The 22,783-nt window shown below is 35.9% G+C and overlaps 1 protein-coding gene across 1 annotated transcript in view; it reads right to left on the reverse strand.

Annotated features, from left to right (window-relative positions):
- Positions 1-2,730: 2,730 nt before the first annotated feature.
- The window catches only part of LOC142341794 (protein KATNIP homolog), a 43,147-nt gene continuing 23,094 nt past the window's right edge, over positions 2,731-22,783 (reverse strand). The window contains exon 2 of the mRNA XM_075393029.1: positions 2,731-7,499. Within this exon, the coding sequence (XP_075249144.1) occupies positions 2,791-7,499 (4,709 nt within the window). The 3' untranslated portion in view covers positions 2,731-2,790. The remainder of the gene's footprint in view (positions 7,500-22,783) is intronic.

Raw genomic sequence — 22,783 nt, forward strand, 5'->3', positions numbered from 1 at the left:
TCAAAAAGTTTATTTCAGATCTTATTGTAAAGCTTACGAATACCGAGACATTTGCCTGAATATTTCCACACTTAATTTTCTAGAAAAAACAATTGGGACACAAAAAAACAGTGATGAACACTGAGTAACGATCAGATGCCGATTTGAAAAATTTGAAAACTTTTGATTTTGTGGCGAGGATTATATTTTTGAGTTGCTTGTTTGTGTGCGTGCGCCCAATTGTGTGAGTGTATGTATGTATGGGTATGCCCTTATTAGGATCACCAATACAATTGCCTCAAGGTGTAGAAACCTTTTTTTCCAGAAACAATCAATGCAAAAGAAAGGCAACTAACTTTGAGTAAAGATCAGATACCAAAAAAATTTTTTTTAAATTTTTTGTTCCGAGGTCTGTATTTGTTTGTGTGCACGCTTGTTGTGGGTGCATGTATGGGTGTGCGTCTTGGTAATATGCGATTGCTGTGTGTGAGAAAGATTATGTGTGTTCCTTCAAATGTTAGACAAATAGAATCAGAGTGCAAACAAAATCAGAGTGCAAAAAATGAAAACAAAATTAGCAAAAATTTACTTATTTTTTTTTACAAATTGCGGCTCTATGTGCGGCTTCAATGCCAAAAAGGTTTTTAAATCTCGCTGATAACACATCTGCGAGGTTTTGAAAAATTGATTATTCCATAATGTGCATGAAACATCAAAAAGATACACGATTTCGAAAAGTTCATATCAGATATTAGCGTCAATTTTAAGATTGCCGATAGAAATATCATGAAATCCGCAACATTTTTTCAGAAAAAAAACAATCGAAACATAAATCAACGGTGAGCAACCTTGAGTAAAGATCAGATGCCAAAACGAGAGTTTTACATTACAGGTTTTCGGTGTCTGGCTTTGTATGTGTGTGTGCGCGCTTTTTTGGGTGTATATGAGTGTCTGTGAAGTTGCCGAGTATGTGGCAAAATTAGAAAAATTACTTATTTGTTGCAAATTGATCAAAAATAAGTCGAAAACCAAATTGTGTTTTAAGTCTCGTTAATGACAAATTTGAGATTTTTTATAATTAATGGTCCTATTATGCTCCTGAATTATCAAAACTGAATAAAAATCTACAAACTTCAAAAAGTTACATTTCGAAGTTTAGTGTCAAAATTACAGTTACCGATACGACTGTCTTAAAAAGTCTACGCCCAGTTTTTTTAGAAAAAAAAACAAATGACCTAAATGAACAGTGACGAACCTTCCAAATACAAAAATTAAAAATTTTTTTTTTGGTATTGGGCTTTGTATTTGTTTGTTTGTAATTTTTAGTTTGTGCGTTTGTATGATTCTTTCTGTGTGTTTCAAATTACACTACACATACCATTCTAAAATTTTTTGAAAAGTTTTCGTTTTTGTCCGCCGACAGACGGCATTTTTGGGTTCAAACAGTACAACTAATTTTCTCCAATGCATATAAATTTCTTTTGGATCTCCCAATGGTTTCTCTGACAGAATTTAAAAGTTGTTTTGCAGCCTTGAGAAGTATATTGCAACATTCTGTGCTACGCGCAGACTCCCACGAGCCGCCCTGTTAATAAATATTTGCCGTCGTCTTACATCACACACGTGCCAACGTCTAAATTTCTAATGACAACGCCAAAAAAATTACCGGAGGTTCTGAAGAATTGAAGAACTGGGTAAGCAGCAAAAAGAGGCTTACAGTTTCACTTTCGACGTTGTCCACACTATCATCGTCAAAGTAGAGGCCATAATCAATTTGCTACCATTAACAAATGTATTGGATGCACACAAAAATGACAATCATCATCCCTAATCACTCTTATTAATCGCTCCCATACTGCGCTACCACTACATTTGCAATCAACAAAACATGAAATCTTGTCGCAAACCTGAAGTCTTGGCGAAACCTGCAGCCATTTCTAAACCAAATTTGGATACGTAGGGTACACGCGTACTTGACAACACTGAGGAATCGTGTGAGGTGAGCGGAAGGTAATGATAATTCGCTCACTATCTTGAGTTACTCTTTACCGCTTTCTTCTACTTGAGCATGTCACCGAATCGTGACTACTAGTCTTCCAAAGCTTCCAGTAAGAGCCCTTCGAATTTTCAATTTACGTCTAGTTTAACAGTTTCGATTAATCTCATTCACAGACTAGGCACTCAGAGAACTGCTCAGCAACCTACTGAGATTGGGCTTTACCAAGTTGTCCCGTTTCTCGAGACAAAAAGTCACAAAGTTTGTTTTCCATGTAAAAACGATCAGACAAAAATGACTAAAACGAGAAATCGTATAAACAAGACCAGCAGGACTAAAGTAGTTTCTACAAACCATATTTGAAAGCAATTGAGCGCATCGGACAGAAGCCCGAAAAACATTTATGCATCACTGTGAAACAATTACCTTCTCCCCTACAATCAGAGAGTGACTTTGAAAGTCCATTTTAATGACCCAAGAAAGTAGGTAGCAGTCATAGCGAGAAAAGGGGTCATCTGCAACCAAAAATCTATTTGCAAGATTGAAAACAACCACACCCATGAAAGTAAAATACTTCATGCACTACATTCAGCTCGAAACATCGTGAATCACGATAAAAATATCTGCTTTGAGATTTTTGAGACGACAAAATGATTGTCAATATAAAGCTTTAAATACCGGAAACCAGAGAAGTCCAAAACAGCAACTGAAAGAAATTTCAGGAAACTTAAATCGCTATCTTAGACCTCAGAAAACAAAGTGTAGAGGTCAATTAGATGTATATTTACACAACAAACTGAGCAGACTAAAACTATTTACACGTATTCAGAATGACATTTGCAATTACAATCAACATATTTACTAAACATGTATTTACAGATATATATTAAAATATAACCAATTTTTGAACAATACTTTCTAGGAACGCAAGTCTTCGGTCTATGTTTTTGGTTGGCAGCATCGCTGCTGTTATTTCCAGTTGCTGTCTGCTGCACTTTTACATTGTCCAGCCCTGAAGTTAACTCCTCCCCTTTCATTTCGCACTGTTCTGGGTTGAAATCCTTCAAACTGATTGCCTGGAATCTGACTTCAGTATCCATTCCTGGTAAGATACCTCTGGCAACATTCATTATCGGCTTCAACACTCCTTGGTACTGGATTAGATCGTCAACTAGCACTGCAACTTCTTTAACGCCTCGCGATGGAGTTTTAGAGTAGTTCCAAACTCGAATTTGTGAAACTGGTTGCGGTTTATCAAATATTATGTAGATCTTGTTGTTCACGTTAGGGAAAATAGGCGCTAACCAAGAATGACTTCCATCACGTGATGAATTTACCCCATCTACAAGTTTATCAGGTGTCCGAATGTCCGCTTTCACATTCTCAAGCTCATTTACGCTTCGTGGATATGCATCGATTTGACTCTGTTTGATAGAAACTTTCCTATTTTTGTCGTCTACGAACTCAATTCCGTCTAAGCCGACATAATACAAATCATTTTGACTGCTTTGAATCATGATGGTGAACACGAAACCACAAGGACAATCTGTCTCCACGTTACCACCAGCCTTGTACTTCGAAAACTCAATCCTTTGACAAAAATTATAACATGTATGACCAGGTGCACGTCTCAACGTATAGCCTTCTTCAGGCGGTGAAATTTCAACATCATCAAGGAACACTTTCAGACGTTTAACACCTCTAAACGAATCCTCCCAGCTTTTATTGTAATTCCAGACGTCGAAACCCGAAACGCTTTTAGTTTCAGAGGGCAGTGTAATAGTCAAAGTATGCCTGCTATGTTGTGTAAAAGGTATCAACCACATATGTCGTTCATCGCACGTAAAATTTGTTCCGTCAACTAATTTGTCAACTGTTCTCAAGTCCTTTTTGTACTCTGGTAAACAGTTCAGATCTGGCGGATTGGCCTCTAACATCGAGGCATTCAACTTTATTGGTTTCAACTTTTCATCTAATAACTGAATGCCAGACAGACCCATGTAAAAAGCATCACCCCATGGTTCTAAAAACTGAAACTGCACTTTGCTACATCTCTTTGTCGCCACTTTTGGCATTTCCAAGTTATCAGTAATGTTTAACATACTCTCGACTGCACAATCCGCTGATGGAAAGTTTACGTAGCCAGGTTTCTGATTGGACGCGACTGTAATTGGCCGACCTTCATCATCGCCTGCGGTCATTGGTCGAGCCGACTCATCACAATTCGTGGACTCGTTCCAGTCGTTTAAAAACAGTTCATCGTTTTCCGAAACAAGACTTAGAATATTTGAATCCATAGTTAACATAATCGTATCTCCATACGTCTCTTTGTAATTTTCACCAAGTTCCCCTGCTCTCTGTATTTCTCCTCTGAATACAGGATTTCCATCAAGATGTACCTGGACCAATTTGGCTCCTCGTGAGGAGTGTACTCGAGATTTGTTGTAATTCCAGAATCTTAACATGGCCAAAGTGCAGTTCCGTTCAAAAGTTATGAATACGAAATGGTTTTCGGATGTGGTAAAGGGTGCCAGCCACATGTGTGTATCGTCACGCGTGTTATTAACACCATCAACTAAATTAGTAACGACTCTTGGATCCTTTGAATACTCGGGTAGTACATTGATATCCGAGGGGTCAGCTTCGATTTTGGCTATGCCAACTTTCTGACCATTGCTATCGAAAAGTTCTATTCCATTCAAACCGACATAATGCTTGTCACCCCATGTGGACAAAATGTTGATCACAAGTCGAGATCCCGAGGGCAGTTCAGGGATCATAAATGAATCCCAGTCACAAACTTTCAATTCAGATGAGAAATTTGATTTAGCTTTCGCGGAATCAGGAATTGAGCTGGTCGAATCAGATGAGAAAGTCCGAATAGACAAAGGGTTTGTAATTTTAGGTGTCTTTTTGCTTCCTTTTTCTTCTCTTTCAATTTCTTTCAGAATATCTAAATCACTCTTTTCATTTCGATCAGTTCGCCTGCCAGACCTTGCTCGCTCAAAGGCAAAGATGTGTGACCAACTTTCGTCCAGTCGATCGTTACCTCCAGTTTGCTTGAACAGTTCTTCATCTATTACATCACCTTGAGCAGCTTCATGCTTAGACCCAGGGGTAGGCGTGGGTTGGTAATGAAACTCTTCATTCGTAGTCAAGTCCAAGGAGTCAAAAATTCCAGAAAGCTTAACCAACTGTTTTCGTTTCGGTTGTTTTTCTATCTTTTTGCTCTTGATACCAGCAGGCGTTGACTTTTTGGGCGAGGAATTGTTTTTGTTCAACAGCGCAGAATTTCTTCCACTTCCATTTGATTGGTTCAAAAGCTCCTCCAATGAAAATTCAGAATCATCCACAGGGATATTCTCAATTGCTACTTGGCTTTGCTGTCCAAAAGTTTTGCTCCTAGTTGCTTCTGGGCTGAGCACAAAAGACTTGGAAATACTTTCGCTGCTCTCAAATTCTAAGTCTTCTTTCTCTTCTAATTTAATTAGTTTTTCATAATCAAAGATATGATTACCGCAGCCCTTTTCCAGTTCGCCACTGTACACCAAAACATTGTTTACTTTCACCTCAAAATTCTTCACCCCCTTCGCCAAATCTTTCAACGACTTATTATAATTCCAGAGTTTAACGGCATTCACTTTTTTACAAGTATTCAAAGTAAAAAATAATTCAACTGGGTATTTGGTATACATACACGACCACATGTTTGAAGATTTTGTTGTCTTTGTCTTTTTATTTAGCAGAACTTTCATGTCACAAGATTGCTCCACGGCATTAATGACCGAACATTTCGAGCACTTGATTTCTGTCGAGTTCTCGTCCAAAAATTGCACACCAGTTAAGCCAATCTGTCTAGAATCTCCCCAATTTGAGAGCAATTTTAGACAAATAGTTATTGTATTTTCAGATGACTCAAGAACATTCACAGAGTCACGTATGTTCGAAGCTGCAAATGTATCCTTCTCATCAAAACTATTGCCAAAATTGTAATTTTGAAGTCGAGAACTAGACCTTGAGGGAAATTCGCCTTCCGAAGAAAAAGAAACCACCGATACCTGACTTTCGGGTCGTTGCGTTCCACTGACTAATTCACTCTGTGAGCCAGAACGATAATCGGACGTTTGAGTTTGAATTTCAACCATGTCTGAAGGCTGTGATCCAGTTTCAGCTGATAACGAGGCGCTTTGCATCAAATGCTGGAGGCCAAATTTTTCACCAGATGAAGAAATTTGATTGTTCACTCGATACGTCTTAATTGCAGCATATGTCGGCTTTTCAGACGATGACTTCAATTCATTGGCTGAAGTTCCAAGATTCTGGCCGACCGATTCCATTGTAGACATTGATTTGCTAACTTTGTCAAAACTTTCAATTTGAGAGAAACCTTGTCTATCACCAGAAGTATAGGCAGGCCTGGCGCTTTTCACTTCTTTAGGAGTGTAAAACTCAGCCAGATCTTTACTTTCTGCAGCTAATGCTTCAAGCAACAGCCTCCGTTGATCCACACCCAGTTTCTTGAACTTTTCGACAACATCTTTGATATCGTTATCAGGGTAACTTACACTGTCGTTTACTGAATTTATGTCTCCATCGATTGAGTTTGGCTCATATGCTGTCGAAATAGACGTATTTTCCAATTTAGGGGTAATTATTGCAACATTTTCTAGTAAATTTGAGACAGGTTCTGCAGACGAACGCCCTTTTGGCGTTTCAAAAGGAGGCTTATTAAAGCGGCCAGTCGGGGTGTAACACCTCGGCTCACTTTTTGCACTGCTTGATTTCAGTACTTTTGCCTCTTTATTTTTCTTCGGGCCACCCGATCCAAACTCAATAACAACACTTTCCTTCAAATCTTCCTGAATTTCACTATCCGAGGGTGTTTCGTCCATCAAGCTTTCGCGTACACTTTCCCTCAACACTTCATCAAGTCGTAGACTTTGACGTAAAATGTCGCATTCCTTTTGATCAAAAACTACTTCGTCATTTAGATCACGCTTTTTGTCACTTTCACCTCCGAAATTGGAATTCGATGCCGTCAATGAACCTGAACAACTATTTTCATCTGAGGCAATTAGAACACCCGAATCAAAATCGTCACTGTGTGTGAAATCTTCGGAGTACTTGTACTGAAATTCGGAGCCTTCAAACTTCAGTTTTCCATCTCTGTGAGTCAGAATTTCAATATCATTATCTTGGGTCCATTTCTTGCGCTTAGCAGGAGCGGTTCGCGCCCTTTCAGCAGTTGCATCACCGCCACTTTCAATTTCCTTTGAGGTTTTCCTAGCCGTTGGTTGATGCTGTGACTTCCTTAATCCTTTACTTATAACTTGAGTATCAAACTTTGAGGACGTGTTGGCTCCATTTATGTACAAGTTGAAACCTTTTTCCTTTTCATTTTGCAATTTCTCGTCACAATTCATCTCTAGTAGCTGCTTTTTCATCCGATTGCGTTCCTCAAGTTTCATCAGATACTCGTCATGTTTAGTTTCAATGTTCTCATGATCAGGCTGACTTGATGATCCTATGAACAAGAATAAATCAAAGCAAAAAGATTTAAGAAACATTGAAAGATGTCAAAAGCCCCATTTCACCTGTCCACTCCACCAAAGCAGTGTCCTTCTTAAAAACATAGCCGGCAGATTGCCGGAAAATAGCCGCGATAGGCGCTTCAGGCCTTCCATGGATTTGAAGCAACTAAAAAGATAGACAGATTGACCACCAGTCCTTTAATAGACCACTAGACATTTTGGGTTAGATCCGGTCTGTCATTTTTATGAGACACATACGCCCTAAGGGAGCTTTTTCAAAAATATTCAAAACCATAAACTCAAGACTCTAATACTCAAGAATTAGGGAAAATACGTTTAGCAATACTTAGATGCACACTATTGATCTTTAACTAGTAAATTGTCATAAAATTTAAAGTTCATTAAGTGATTTCACAAGTCATTTTTTTAAGTGAGGTAAGTTCCCAGTAACTTCACCACTCTAAGTACTTGAAGGACTACCAAACGCGGCTAAGGGCCTCTAATGAAGCTTGATGCCCGCTGACCTTTACCTGTTTATCCCGTTTTGAAAGCTCAGTCATGAAAAGTCATGAAAGTCAGGGTAAGACAAAAAAAATCTGTTAGACGAAGTAAAAAACATAGCAGGACAAGTCCTGACGTACAATTCAAGGAATTTTCATTGACTAAACAGAAAAAACTAGACCTAGAATGGACTAAGAATTAATTGAGAAAAGCATTTTTTAAAAAAATCAGATAAAAATATAAGAAATCTGGCCCAAATTCGATATTGTTTTCTTTAACTCAGAGTAGTTTTCATCAAGATAATTTTCGTTATCCATTTTTCCATTATTATAATTTTTCAATATATAAAAAATGACTAAACTAGATAAACTCATAGAATTAAATAAACTAGAAAAAGAAAATAGAAAGAATAGATTAGAAGATAAATTAAAACAAGAATATTATGGAGACATAGAAGAGTTATTTGATCCTTTATCTAAAACACTAAATGCAAAAAATGAACAGAATCTAGCATTGGGTGAACAAATATTAAGAGCAATTGATTGGCAAAATTAAGAGTTAGATAAGAAAAAAACTAAGATGATAGAGCAAACTAGAAACCAGGCATTAATGAAGCCCGATTTTTCCAATAAAACCTTAAAAGAAACTCAAGATATAGCACCAGTTTATGTCGATACAAAAACAGCCAAACTTCTTCATGACATGGGGGCTCAAACTAATCCTCAATATTCGATCTCGTAAATTTACCTACTAGGAGATATAAAATGCATGGTGTTAATATAACTCTAGAGCAGGGTGCATTTATAGTTAAAATTTAATATATATGAATTTTCAGATGGGTTTATAAACTTTCTTACTAATCCAAATGTAACATATGGTGATAATATCGAAGAAGATGAAAACAATATTAAAAGCTTTTTATTTGATATTAGAGAACAAGAAGAGTATATTGATCAGGGAAGCTGCTTCGTAGATGAAGAGACTGAAGCTCTAAACGAAAAAGGTAGAGATGATTTAAAAGATCTATATATAAATAATTAAAAATTTAGAGATGAAGTTATGAATTTCGTTGGAGATAAAACTGGGTTGGGTAATGAAAAAATTTTTAGATAAAAGATATAAATATAATACTCTTAATAAGCTAGGCATGGAAGTTTTAGGTATGTTTACCTTCTCTAAAGATCATGCTAGAAGTTTAAATGAAATTATGGCTAGTTAAAAATAATAATAAATATATAAAAATAAAACTGTAAGGATAAAGTTGGATTAGTTATAAGAGTTAATAAATAAATATAAATATAAAACTGTAAATATAAAATAAATAAAGAAATAATTATAAATAAATAATTATAAAAAAATATAAGTATAATTATAAATACAAATAAGTATAATTATAAATATAAATAAATAAATAATTGAAACTATAAATAAATATAAATTTTTTGATTACTTATAAATAATGCATGAAATGTTTAGACTGTATTATAGATGTGGAACTCCACACACTTTGCTTTTTCGTTATAAAAGAGAACATAAAGATAAAGTTAGTAAGTGTGCATGTGGAAATCAAACAATAAGTGGTAATTGTTTTTGATTACTTATAAATTTCGATTGCTCATAAATAATGCATATGAAATGTTTAGATTGTAATTATAGATGTGGAACGCCACACACTTTGCTTTTTCATTATAAAATAGATTATAAAGATAAAGTTAGTACGTGCGCATGTGGAAATCAAACAACAAGTGGTAATTGTGTGGAAGAAATTTCTTCTAAGTTAAGGGGTGCTGCTTCAAAATGTTCTAGCGCTAGCTCTAGCTCTAGTTCTATCTTTAGCTCTAGCTCTAATCCTAATGCTGAATCTAATCTGCGAAGCAGTTTCACTGATTATAATTCTAATTCTAATTCTGATTCAAATCTGCGAAGCAGTTGGGGAACCAAGGGCGAAGCCCCTTTTTCTGATTCTAATTCTGATTCTAATTCCAATTCTAACTCTGATTCTAATTCTAATCTGCAAAGCAGTTGGGGTACCAAGGGAGAAGCCACTTTACCATGCCACGGACGGAGCCCGTTCACTGATAGTCATATAGAAACAAAATTTGATATAAATAAAATTTGTAATAGATGTAGAGCTATAAAACAAATAACATGTTTTGATAAAAAGAAGGCAATATGTAAAGAATGCAATTCCACTAAGGTTAAGTGTGAATATTGCCCTTCGATTATTAGCTTTAGTGGGTTAAGGAGCCATATAAAAAATTTTCATAAAGATATAGATCTGGCCGGGGGCATTAATCTACGAAGGGGCTCTGCCCTTGGTTCCCCAAGCAGGTTCCCTGATAAAGAAATAAAAGAAGAATCAGAGTATTATAAATATTATCTAATATATTGTAAATAAAAAGCCAAAGGTATAGATATAGACAAATTATTAGAGTAGATTACAAAAAATTATCTGCGAAGCAGGTTCCCTGATAAACCTTATCTCCAGCCTTATCTCAAGCCTTATCTTTAATAAAATTATAGGCTAGAAATATAATAATAAAATTTTTTGAAAATTAAGAGATAAGCGAATATCCACATACTTGTGCATTATTCTGAGTAGGAAACTATGCGCAACTGAGCGCGTGCGCATGGTGTGCGTAAGCATGCGGGTTTTGGCTTATTTTTGGCTAATTTTTATTTTTGATTGTGCTTATAGTAGTGGATAAAACAAGGCTACCAGTTAGCAGACGGCTTGGTCCATTTCCCGAGTTTTTACGAGGGAAACTGGACCAAGTTGGCTGGTGGCTGGTAGCCTTGTTTTATCCACTACTTTTATCTTATTTCAATTACCCGATAACTTCAGAAAACACCATAATAGCAAGAGGTGGACTTCCTAAGAAGTGTATAAATCCTCAGTACCCGCAAAAGTAATTTCCGTCAAATTCTGAATTAAAAAATAGACGAATTGTTCTGCAACAAACTGCGCGTGGCTGGCTTTCATTGTAGCCAGTTAACGTTAAGGGAGGCTAACCTCAGTGGCAAGAGAGCAACAACGGAACTGCCATCTAAAGCCCTCAGCTTTTACCAGCTTGTCCCACGATCAAACGAAAAATCGCTTAAAAATACAAATATTTGCTACAAACGTTGTTTGAAAGCATTTAAACAATCGATTGGCTCTAGTAGTCGCTATCTTAAGCATACGGAAACCTATCTCCACTGGATGGGGCAAAGAAGGGCATGGGCATAAGTGGCGAGGGGGGGGGGCACCTACAATTTTCCTTTCTTTCCACCGAGCATTTACGCTTAGCACAGCGGAGTTCGGGTGTGTCATGTGGGGGTCAAAAACTCCAACAACTGCTCTTCCCACACAGAATTTATGCCCCCACAGCAGTTTCGGTGAGTAGCATATATAGATGCCAGTATTATCAAATTTGGCTGGGCTGCTACAGATCACACAATACGGGATCTCTTTATGTATGCCAGTCAAACTTGACAAAAGATATAACAAATCGAAGGCAAAGATATATGCCTAAGACCTGTCTGTGCTATAAGTCTCAATTTAAAATAGTTGGGGTGCTGAAAAGTTCAATTAATTAAATACATAGTTTAAATGAACAAGCTTACACTGAGTAGTATTAAACCGGGTTGAGCTGTTACTTGATTGTGTTGTTGTTAAGTGAGTGCGTCGTTGAAACTTCTTCCAGTCGATTTCTCACAAGTATGTTCTGTTGGAAAATTTGCTAAGTTGGAAATCTTTAATAAAATTTCTCTGTTTAAATTTAGGAATTTATTTTGCAAGAAAAATGAAGCAGTTGTCTGCTGCTGGTCGTTGGCTCCGTTATTTGTCTCTAATTTTATTCCGTCCCACTTCGCTGAGAGAAACAATTAATTCCTCTCAGCTCCGTTTGGGCCGATAGGGAGCGAATCACAAACTCACGTTCATAGTGAGGTGCTTCTTAATTTTCCTATTGGCCGAGAAGGCAAGAGAATTAACTCTTTTTTATCTCACGGAAAAATTATTGAAACTCCAAAAAATAATAAAAATCTAAAAATCTGAGAGCATCAATTATTGATTTCGTAGGCGCCTGTTTTCTGCTTTTCCCCTCTTCTAAAACCGCAACAATTATGGTTTTCTTGGGGGCTTCTTATGAGACTCTATTGTCTTTTCCCCTGAAGCAATCTGCTTCATCTTTATTGAACTTGGGGGGAAAGATCTGCATTGCAACTGTCAAAAGCAGAAGTAATTTAAATCAAAAGAAACTGTGGTTTTACAGGCCGCCTACGTTCAACAACGTACATTTTCTGTCCTGGATATAAGCGAGGAGATCCAGGCCTAAAGGTTTCTTATTTAAATAAGTCGAACGGAGTTGTTTAAATACTTGTGTACTGGTAGTCTTAACAAGCGTTAGTTTGTTTAGCGCGCGGCGAAAGAATGGTTAATTAGCGGCTAAATACGTTCGCTCTAATGCGGGATTAATTATCCGTTCATTTGTAACGGCTCTCGTAATACTACAGCTCAACCCGATTTTTAAGATAGAAAAGAAAATGATTAAAAGAAAGAAATATACTGCATCGTACGTAATTTTATTGTGCTTGGGACATGTAAATGAGTTACTACAGGTTCAGACAGTTATAAAATTAATCGCAAAGGGCGATAATGGTATGCTATAGAATTAGTCGCAAAGGGCGATAGTATCATTTGTATATAAAGTTTATCGCAAATGGCGATAGGTACAAAAGATTTGCAAAGGGCGGCGACCATGTCAGTTGATAAATTCTGGCGGTAGGATGACCGGGCTCGTTACAGGACTGTCGCCGTCGTCCAATATATCAAACACTTCCACAACCTCTTCAGTTTGTATAGTCAGTTCCACAGGTGATGATGCCGCAATTTCCACAGGTTTTCTGTCTGTTTTCTTTTTGGCTTCTAGTTTGCGTCTTTCTTCTCGTTTATTTTTCCGAGTTTTCTTGTCCTTCATTTTTCTTAATTCGCGGTTTAGCTCTTTAATCTTTTGCACTAGCTTCTTATTTTCAATTCCGAGCTTTTGATTCGCTGATGTGATTTCTAGATGTTTTTGAATGTACACCTTATTCAATTGTTTTAGATTGCTGTCTTCAGTCTTCTGAAGTTGTTTTGTAATCACATACTGACGTCTCCAGTAGTCATCGCTGGTAGTTTTTTCTTTCTCATTGCTCTCCATTTTGAGGTTCTCAAATTTTATTTGCAATTCTTGTAGTTCCGTTTCTTTGATGAAGAGCTCTTGCTTGAAGCGTTTGTTTTCTGTGATGAGACTTTCCTTTGATGTTTCGCTACAATGGTCTTCTGCTGAAGGGAACGCGGTCATAGCATCATAAGGGACATTAATTAAGACATCAAGCTGGTGATTTCTTACGTTATACGTTTTCGTTTCTGGATCTCTGTTGTTTATCCTCCACGTGTTAGATTCACTGCTTAGGCTAAAATGTTTTACGAGTGGCAATTCGTCCGATTTCATGAAGCAATCCTCATTCGTAGCATCGTTTCTAACTTTCACCCGTTCTAATGTTGTGAATTTGTTGTAGTTTGCTTTGAGCGTGTATTTCAGATGGTTGAGAAATCTCGGGTTCTCAGGATTTAGGTCTGCCTCTCTGCTTCGTTGTACGTTCAAGCAGTAGTGTTGGTTTTTCCTATCTTCCTCGGATAAGAGGTCATCAATGTTGGCTAATTTTCGGATCTTTTCCGCATGGTTATTATTCAGAAATTGTGAGGGGCATCTTTTGCGGTTTATTTTCCAGTTAACTTCAGGGTCGTACTGGTTAGAAGTTGATGGAGTGTCCAGTTGTGGTTTAATGGGTGCAAACGGGGGAGATGATGTTTTGCTTGGATGGTCATTTTTCCTAATTTGATTTGGGTGTGCTGCAGATTGTTCGTGGGGAGTGTAGATTGTTCGTGTAGAGGACATGTTGACAGTCTGATTTTGATCAGTTGTGGTGATCACACTCTTAAGTGTTGCTTGGCTGTTCATTGTGATGTGTGGGATCTAAAATTATTTTTGATTATTTTTCCTGTGTCTTAATTATCACACATTATGGTCTCTTTTCAAGTTTGCAATTGTATTGCTAATATATTCTATTGTAAAAAATGTTTTTGTAAGGTTTTGTTGCTAACTGCTTTACTTAAAAATTATAATGCTAAATGCATTTGTTATTAAAGTTTGGTAGAAAAGTTTTTGTTTTGCAAAATGCAAATGTAACTTTAATAAAGGGAGGGGAGCAATAATAAAAAAAATTTTATACTTATGCCAGGCGGGCAGCCCTGGCACAAGTACGTCTTTCTCCGCTGCCCGGAGGTGTGAGTCTTGGGGCGTGCGTCACACTAACACGGCTGCAACGACCCGTGCAGCTGGGGAGACAACCGTGCTGAGCTAAAAGAAAGAAATTTTTTCGGGTCATTTTTGGAATTTTCAGTTATCGTGTTAATGTTCTGAATTATTTAGGTTCAAAAGCCAGGGGGGCAGGCTGGAGAAAGCTGAGGTAACCCCTTCCCGAGGAAAAGTTAAATGAGAAAAAAAAGATCGTTTGTACTTGAGTTGTTTTTGGTTTATTAGACAACGTCGTCTAAAAAAAATTTTTGCAAATGGGACATCTTGTCAGCTTATTTATGCACACCCGACAGAATCGGTGTTTGTCATGTTTGGAAAAATGTGGGTGTTTTGTTACTCCTAATTCTGTTTTCATTTTTTTTTGCATAAATTGCAATGAAAGTAGGATGTGATCAGGACGGGAAGACAAGGTCGAAGACAAATGGGACATTTAGGGTTTGTGCATGTTTTAAAAAGTGCCTTTCTACAAGGAAAACATACATAGTGAGGATTTTCTCTGGGAAATTGCTTATGTAGTTTTTCTACAATAACGGGTTTCCGTGAACATATGGGGCAGATAATGTCCTTATGGGGATAGAACCAACGGAAACCGTCGAATAGGGATTGTGAAAGACCCATCGAGTGACTGTTCTCTTATTTTCCTTAGATAGAAACAGGAAAACCTTTGAGAAACTGCAGTAGGATGAGATTAATGAGGAACGATATGGCAAGCAAGGTAATTAGGATTAGGATAAATATTTTTGTGGATAGGTCTAGATTGGTCATTTTCAGTATCTGGATAAAATTTGGCGAATTGTGGAAAGGAGGTAGTGATTAATAAAAAGGGATATTGCCAATGCGCATAAGAGAACAAATAGAAGAATAATCAATGTTATGGGTTGCAGTTTGTCAATTCAATGAGTAGTGTAGAACTAGGGTGAAGGAGGTGACTTGCTCCTGGTAAAAACTGAGTTGAATTAGGGATATCGATTGGATTAAAAATAAAACTAGGGAAAGAAGTAAAATTTTGGATGTTCTTGGACGCATTTTAGATTATGTGATCGTTTCTTCGCAACGAGGGCATAATTTATAATCTTCTACGCAAAATTTACAAAAGTTGACGGGCTCATGATCACTGTGATGAAACGTTTTTGCAACAGAATATTGAAATCTTGTTTGTTTGCAAATATCACATTGAAACCAGTTAAAGATTGAAAAGATAACATTAAATTTAGAGCATATCATAGCCCATAACTTTTATAACATATTGGTAACAGAGCAGACACATTACGTGGGGTAGTTCGCTAGGGGGGTTCTCGTGTAATTTCTTGAAAACAATTGTTTCACGTCTGCAGCATAAACAAATTAATGAGACCGGTTCGGATTCTATAGTATTGGTTTCTTTGTCAATTGTATTCATTTTTGAAAGATTGTTATTGGGAGGAATTATGGGACTGGCACGGTTGGAGGATTTGGTTGTCGATTATTTTGGGATTTTATTGTTTGGTCTATTACTAATATAATTATGAACATTAAAAAGTTGAAAGGAACACTTACAACTACGAGGAAAACGGTTAAAACGAAGGAGAAGGCTGCTGCAATAATCATAAGGGCCATTAATAAAAAAAATCAAGTAAAGTGGGGGTAAACATTTTGGATAGTTTGTGAACGCAGTTTTGAATTGAGGATTTTACCACGGGTTGTTTGGGTCAATTGATTGTTTGCATAAAGGGCATTTAGTAGTTGTGCAAGTCATACACTGCAAACAAATTGATTTTTTAGGGTGTAGGCTTTTGAAGTGGCTGTGGCAAGTGGATAACTTTTTGATTTCTTGACAAGAATCACACTGGAAATAATGGCAATGACTGATTGTACAAATGGGGCATTTAGGTTGGTTCCAATACTTAAATAATTCATTTCTACAGGGAATGCAAGCAAAATGGGGGGGGTTGACCGTTTGGGTTTTTGTGCAATTTTTCAAATTGACGACAAGGGAGGTAACAAATAGGACATTCGATTTTTGGGGTTGAGTCAATTTGTGGTTGCTGAGATAATATTTTCAAAGTGTTTCCCATTATATGGATAAATCAGAGAGATCTGGGTATGCGACTCCTAATCCATGGTGTTCAAGTTCGTTGGGGATAGTTACATTTAGATCTGCAATAGCAAAAAAGAAATTCCAGTGTTTCTCGTTTGGATAGATGTAATAATGATTAATGCTACCTGTGCTTAGGAACATATAAGTTATTTTGATACATGCTTTATATTGTATAAAACAGATAGTACACCATCTTTCTGCTTTAACAACTAACTTTTTCCTTACCAATGAACAAAATCATTTTATTTTAACAATTTGGAAAGAATTGAGGGAAAAGGGACGAATTGATTAGAAAAAAAGAAATAATGAGCAGGGAAAAATATTTTTTTTTGGGGAGAAAAAGTTATGTGAAGCAAATTACTTTACTGAAGAGCGCCCAAGTTGACTGGGAAATGCTCTTCGATATCAATGAGTGCAAGAAAGAATTCCCAGTGCATCATTCCCATGGTGACTCGAGTAGAACCCTCACATCCACGCTCGTAGTCTGTATAGTGTATAATTATACAGGGTTTAATCTCTGCTGTGGAAGTTTCAATGAAAGATCTCTCGAGGGACTCTACTTTGACTAGGCGCTCACCAAAGTGGAACAGCATTATAGAAGATCTAAATTAAAAGGGATTTTAGAACCATTTAAAGCTTGGGATATATTTATAAAGAATGTCCAATAGGGGGAAGATGGTGTTAAGGTAATGGTTGCATCAGTCCAAGTGTTTAAATATTCAAAATGGAGTATTAATTGTGGGACTACTCTGTTGCTTATTGTCGTGACAAATGATTTTTCAAAAAATTGTATTTGTATAAGGCAGTTTTGGTATGAGAATATCATTGCTGCTTTTAATTGTTAATAGTTTCCAACTCTTTAAGGATTGAATCGTTTTGGCAAGAATCAGTCTTTTGCATATCAAAATAAATATTGTGAGGTACACAGTTTGGATTTTCTAGAATAAATAGGAAGAATTTCCAATGAACTGAGAGAGGATTAATACTTATTAAACAAATTTTTTCACTTTGGATTTCTTTGAGCGTTACTAGCATAGTAGGTACAGGAGTTGGGTATGCATCAAAAGATCGTTGAATTTTTTGTAACTCTACAAATTTATTGTTAACTGCAAATATCATAGTTTAGAATGATACCTAAGCAATGTAGATTGGATGTTGTACTTGAAATACCGAGTTCTCTTTGAATGCTAGAAAAATGGTGAATTCGGCGAACTGAGGATGAGTAATGAAAATAGTTAAAAGTCTGTAAATATTTGTCATGGGTTTTTTTGCGAAAGTCATTATGATTATAGCGGAAACATAGTATACGGCTAATAGCTCAAAATTTTGGTTTCCGATTCTGATTTGTAAGTTTCTATTAGTTAAATGAATCATGTTGCTGATCTAGCTCATTTGGCAAACCATTAGGGTCGAATTGTGCTAAATACACGAAATAATTCCAATACAACGAATGAGGGGTTAAAATCACAGTATCGTTTTCCCAAGTGTCCCAAAACTCAAAATTTATAATAATTTGAGGGAAAATGTCTCCGTGTTGTTCTTCAAAGGTTTTCTTTATTTGATAAATTGTAACAAGTCTATCTTGAAACAAAAAGTACATCAATGGAAGCGTTTTAGTTGTTAATTAACTTAGTGTTCTTCATTTCAAAATAGGTATTAAAAAAAATTTAAAAAAAGGATAAAAAGGAGTGTCAATTATTTCTAAAAACAGGATTATTGACAACGATTGATATTTATAGATAATATATCAATCGGATTCACTGTAGCAAAATCGGAGTAGGGGAAGAGTGCAGGCAATAGCTAGATAAACATAGTTGGGATTACATAGTTGAAACTGGATTATAAGAAATAAAAAGAGAGAAAGAAATTCATACATGTCTCTCAATGTTGAACTTACAAGAGATTTCAAAATCTAGTAATATTTTTCTTCAGGTGCTTTGAAACAATTTCGTATTCAATTCCAATGTTTACAAAAGTAATTGTGTTATCAATCAGGGCTCTTAACAATGAGAAGTATTGAAAATTTGAATGTGGTACATCCAGATCAATGATGTCACTGAAGTAGAAAGATGCAACTCTAATAGTTACAGTAGTTTTCAAGGCGGAAATACTTGATGATAATATTTGTCCGGTGTATCGTCCAAATCGAATGAATAAAGCGTTAGGCTGTTTTATGAATTTGGGCTGCATAACATAGCATCCTTGAGATGTATCTAAACAAGATATTAACTAACTTACAGAGTCTAATACAAATAATTTTTATTATTTTTGAGACAAATTGTTTTTTTTATAAAAAGGATGATTTTTAGTCACAGCTTTAAGGAGGTGCCACCACACTTCGAATGGTTGCATCATTTTGTGGTTGTGGTTGATGTGACGCCAGACTTGGGTATTCTGCTTTATTATTTTCTGTATGACAATGCTCATCAATTTTATTTTCTCTTGGTTGATCCTCAACGCATTTGTAAGTTTTTTCTATTGTGCTGTAAGGTTGATAATTACTAAGCGGTAAAAAATGATTGTTGTTCTGTGGGGCCGATGGTTTGGTTTCGTTAGAGAATACCGGTGTAAAGAACGATAAGATACAAAGATTATATGTTGCTCCTAATAGAATTTTCCAAAAACCCATTGTTTTGTTGGATATTTTGTGGATTTCGAACGCTCTTATGATTGTTACGATTACATCAGTTAAGAATTTTATGCACAAAAAACAAGCAAAATAAACTCCAATTTTTTCCAGATAAAAAGTGATGAATCCAAAAGTGCCTTTGAACTGGTCTGTAAAAAATGTAGGTGAAAGAAGAGAATCTAGATAAATTTGTCTGTTAATTCCCAGTGCTGACGCATAGATATCTTTTTGAGAATAGTCTATGCTTCTTCCTTCTAGAACTTCTCTTGAAATTTTTGTCAAAACAGATTTTGAAGCTTCCGAACGCAAGATATTGTCCCAAAACGATTTAAGTTGATTTGGTGTGTAAATTCCGGCACGTTGCGATTGGTAACCGGTAAATTTTAGAATAGAACTAATAACTCTTGAAGAGAATATTTTTGGCAGATGTAAAGGAACAGGTGCTGGCATCAAATGGTACCATGAACTTTCATTATCAATATCTAATTGATAGGCATTTTTGTAGCCTCCAACACAATCTACTTCGTTTGCAAATGGGTAGGTTTGTCGAGTAATTGGGTCGACGAACATTGTCCTACCATCATAATGAATAGGAATCCTATCATAACACTGTTCAAGAACCTGAAGTGGTGATTTTCGTTTTGGACAGTGGTACAGCCAACCTATGCTACCATCTGTGTCTAAGAACATCGAGCGGTTGCCGGTTAACATGTATCCAGCTAAACGATTGTTTTGGATAGCCTGCATTAGTATCATTTTATTTTTAACAATTTGGAAAGAATTGAGGGAAAAGGGACAAATTGATTAGAAAAAAAGAAATAATGAGCAGGGAAAGAAAAATATTTTTTTGGGGAGAGAAAGTTATGTGAAGCAAATTACTTCACTGAAGAGCGCCCAAGTTGACTGGGAAATGCTCTTCGATATCAAAGAGTGCAAGAAAGAATTCCCAGTGCATCATTCCCATGGTGACTCGAGTAGAACCCTCACATCCACGCTCGTAGTCTGTATAGTGTATAATTATACAGGGTTTAATCTCTGCTGTGGAAGTTTCAATGAAAGATCTCTCGAGGGACTCTACTTTACTTTGACTAGGCGCTCACCAAAGTGGAACAGCATTATAGAAGATCTAAATTAAAAGGGATTTTAGAACCATTTAAAGCTTGGGATATATTTATAAAGAATGTCCAATAGGGGGATTGTGGTGTTAAGGTAATGGTTGCATCAGTCCAAGTGTTTAAATATTCAAAATGGAGTATTAATTGTGGGATTACTCTGTTGGTTTTTGTCGTGACAAATGATTTTTCAAAAAATTGTATTTGTATAAGGCAGTTTTGGTATGAGAATATCATTGCTGCTTTTAATTGTTAATAGTTTCCAACTCTTTAAGGATTGAATCGTTTTGGCAAGAATCAGTCTTTTGCATATCAAAATAAATATTGTGAGGTACACAGTTTGGATTTTCTAGAATAAATAGGAAGCATTTCCAATGAACTGAGAGAGGATTAATACTTATTAAACAAATTTTTTCACTTTGGATTCCTTTGAGCGTTACTAGCATAGTAGGTACAGGAGTTGGGTATGCATCAAAAGATCGTTGAATTTTTTGTAACTCTACAAATTTATTTTTAACTGCAAATATCATAGTTTAGAATGATACCTAAGCAATGTAGATTGGATGTTGTACTTGAAATACCGAGTTCTCTTTGAATGCTAGAAAAATGGTGAATTCGGCGAACTGAGGATGAGTAATGAAAATAGTTAAAAGTCTGAAAATATTTGTCATGGGTTTTTCTGCGAAAGTCATTATGATTATAGCGGAAACATAGTATACGGCTAATAGCTCAAAATTTTGGTTTCCGATTCTGATTTGTAAGTTTCTATTAGTTAAATGAATCATGTTGCTGATCTAGCTCATTTGGCAAACTATTAGGGTCGAATATTGCTAAATACACGAAATAATTCCAATACAACGAATGAGGGGTTAAAATCACAGTATCGTTTTCCCAAGTGTCCCAAAACTCAACATTTATAATAATTTGAGGGAAAATGTCTCCGTGTTGTTCTTCAAAGGTTTTCTTTATTTGATAAATTGTAACAAGTCTATCTTGAAACAAAAAGTACATCAATGGAAGCGTTTTAGTTGTTAATTAACTTAGTGTTCTTCATTTCAAAATAGGTATTAAAAAAAATTTAAAAAAAGGATAAAAAGGAGTGTCAATTATTTCTAAAAACAGGATTATTGACAACGATTGATATTTATAGATAATATATCAATCGGATTCACTGTAGCAAAATCGGAGTAGGGGAAGAGTGCAGGCAATAGCTAGATAAACATAGTTGGGATTACATAGTTGAAACTGGATTATAAGAAATAAAAAGAGAGAAAGAAATTCATACATGTCTCTCAATGTTGAACTTACAAGAGATTTCAAAATCTAGTAATATTTTTCTTCAGGTGCTTTGAAACAATTTCGTATTCGATTCCAATGTTTACAAAAGTAATTGTGTTATCAATCAGGGCTCTTAACAATGAGAAGTATTGAAAATTTGAATGTGGTACATCCAGATCAATGATGTCACTGAAGTAGAAAGATGCAACTCTAATAGTTACAGTAGTTTCAAGGCGGAAATACTTGATGATAATATTTGTCCGGTGTATTGTCCAAATCGAATGAATAAAGCGTTAGGCTGTTTTATGAATTTGGGCTGCATAACATAGCATCCTTGAGATGTATCTTAACAAGATATTAACTAACTTACAGAGTCTAATACAAATAATTTTTATTATTTTTGAGACAAATTGTTTTTTTTTATAAAAAGGATGATTTTTAGTCACAGCTTTAAGGAGGTGCCACCACACTTCGAATGGTTGCATCATTTTGTGGTTGTGGTTGATGTGACGCCAGACTTGGGTATTCTGCTTTATTATTTTCTGTATGACAATGCTCATCAATTTTATTTTCTCTTGGTTGATCCTCAACGCATTTGTAAGTTTTTTCTATTGTGCTGTAAGGTTGATAATTACTAAGCGGTAAAAAATGATTGTTGTTCTGTGGGGCCGACGGTTTGGTTTCGTTAGAGAATACCGGTGTAAAGAACGATAAGATACAAAGATTATATGTTGCTCCTAATAGAATTTTCCAAAAACCCATTGTTTTGTTGGATATTTTGTGGATTTCGAACGCTCTTATGATTGTTACGATTACATCAGTTAAGAATTTTATGCACAAGAAACAAGCAAAATAAACTCCAATTTTTTCCAGATAAAAAGTGATGATTCCAAAAGTGCCTTTGAACTGGTCTGTAAAAAATGTAGGTGAAAGAAGAGAATCTAGATAAATTTGTCTGTTAATTCCCATTGCTGACGCATAGATATCTTTTTGAGAATAGTCTATGCTTCTTCTTTCTAGAACTTCTCTTGAAATTTTTGTCAAAACAGATTTTGAAGCTTCCGAATGCAAGATATTGTCCCAAAACGATTTAAGTTGATTTGGTGTGTAAATTCCGGCACGTTGCGATTGGTAACCGGTAAATTTTGGAATAGAACTAATAACTCTTGAAGAGAATATTATTGGCGGTTGTAAAGGAACAGGTGCTGGCATCAAATGGTACCATGAATTTTCATTATCAATATCTAATTGGTAGGCATTTTTGTAGCCTCCAACACAATCTACTTCGTTTGCAAATGGGTAGGTTTGTCGAGTAATTGGGTCGACGAACATTGTC

This window comes from Convolutriloba macropyga, chromosome 6 (assembly GCF_964194025.1).
Source record: "Convolutriloba macropyga chromosome 6, txConMacr16.3, whole genome shotgun sequence".
In the NCBI taxonomy this organism is placed as follows: domain Eukaryota; kingdom Metazoa; phylum Xenacoelomorpha; order Acoela; family Convolutidae; genus Convolutriloba; species Convolutriloba macropyga.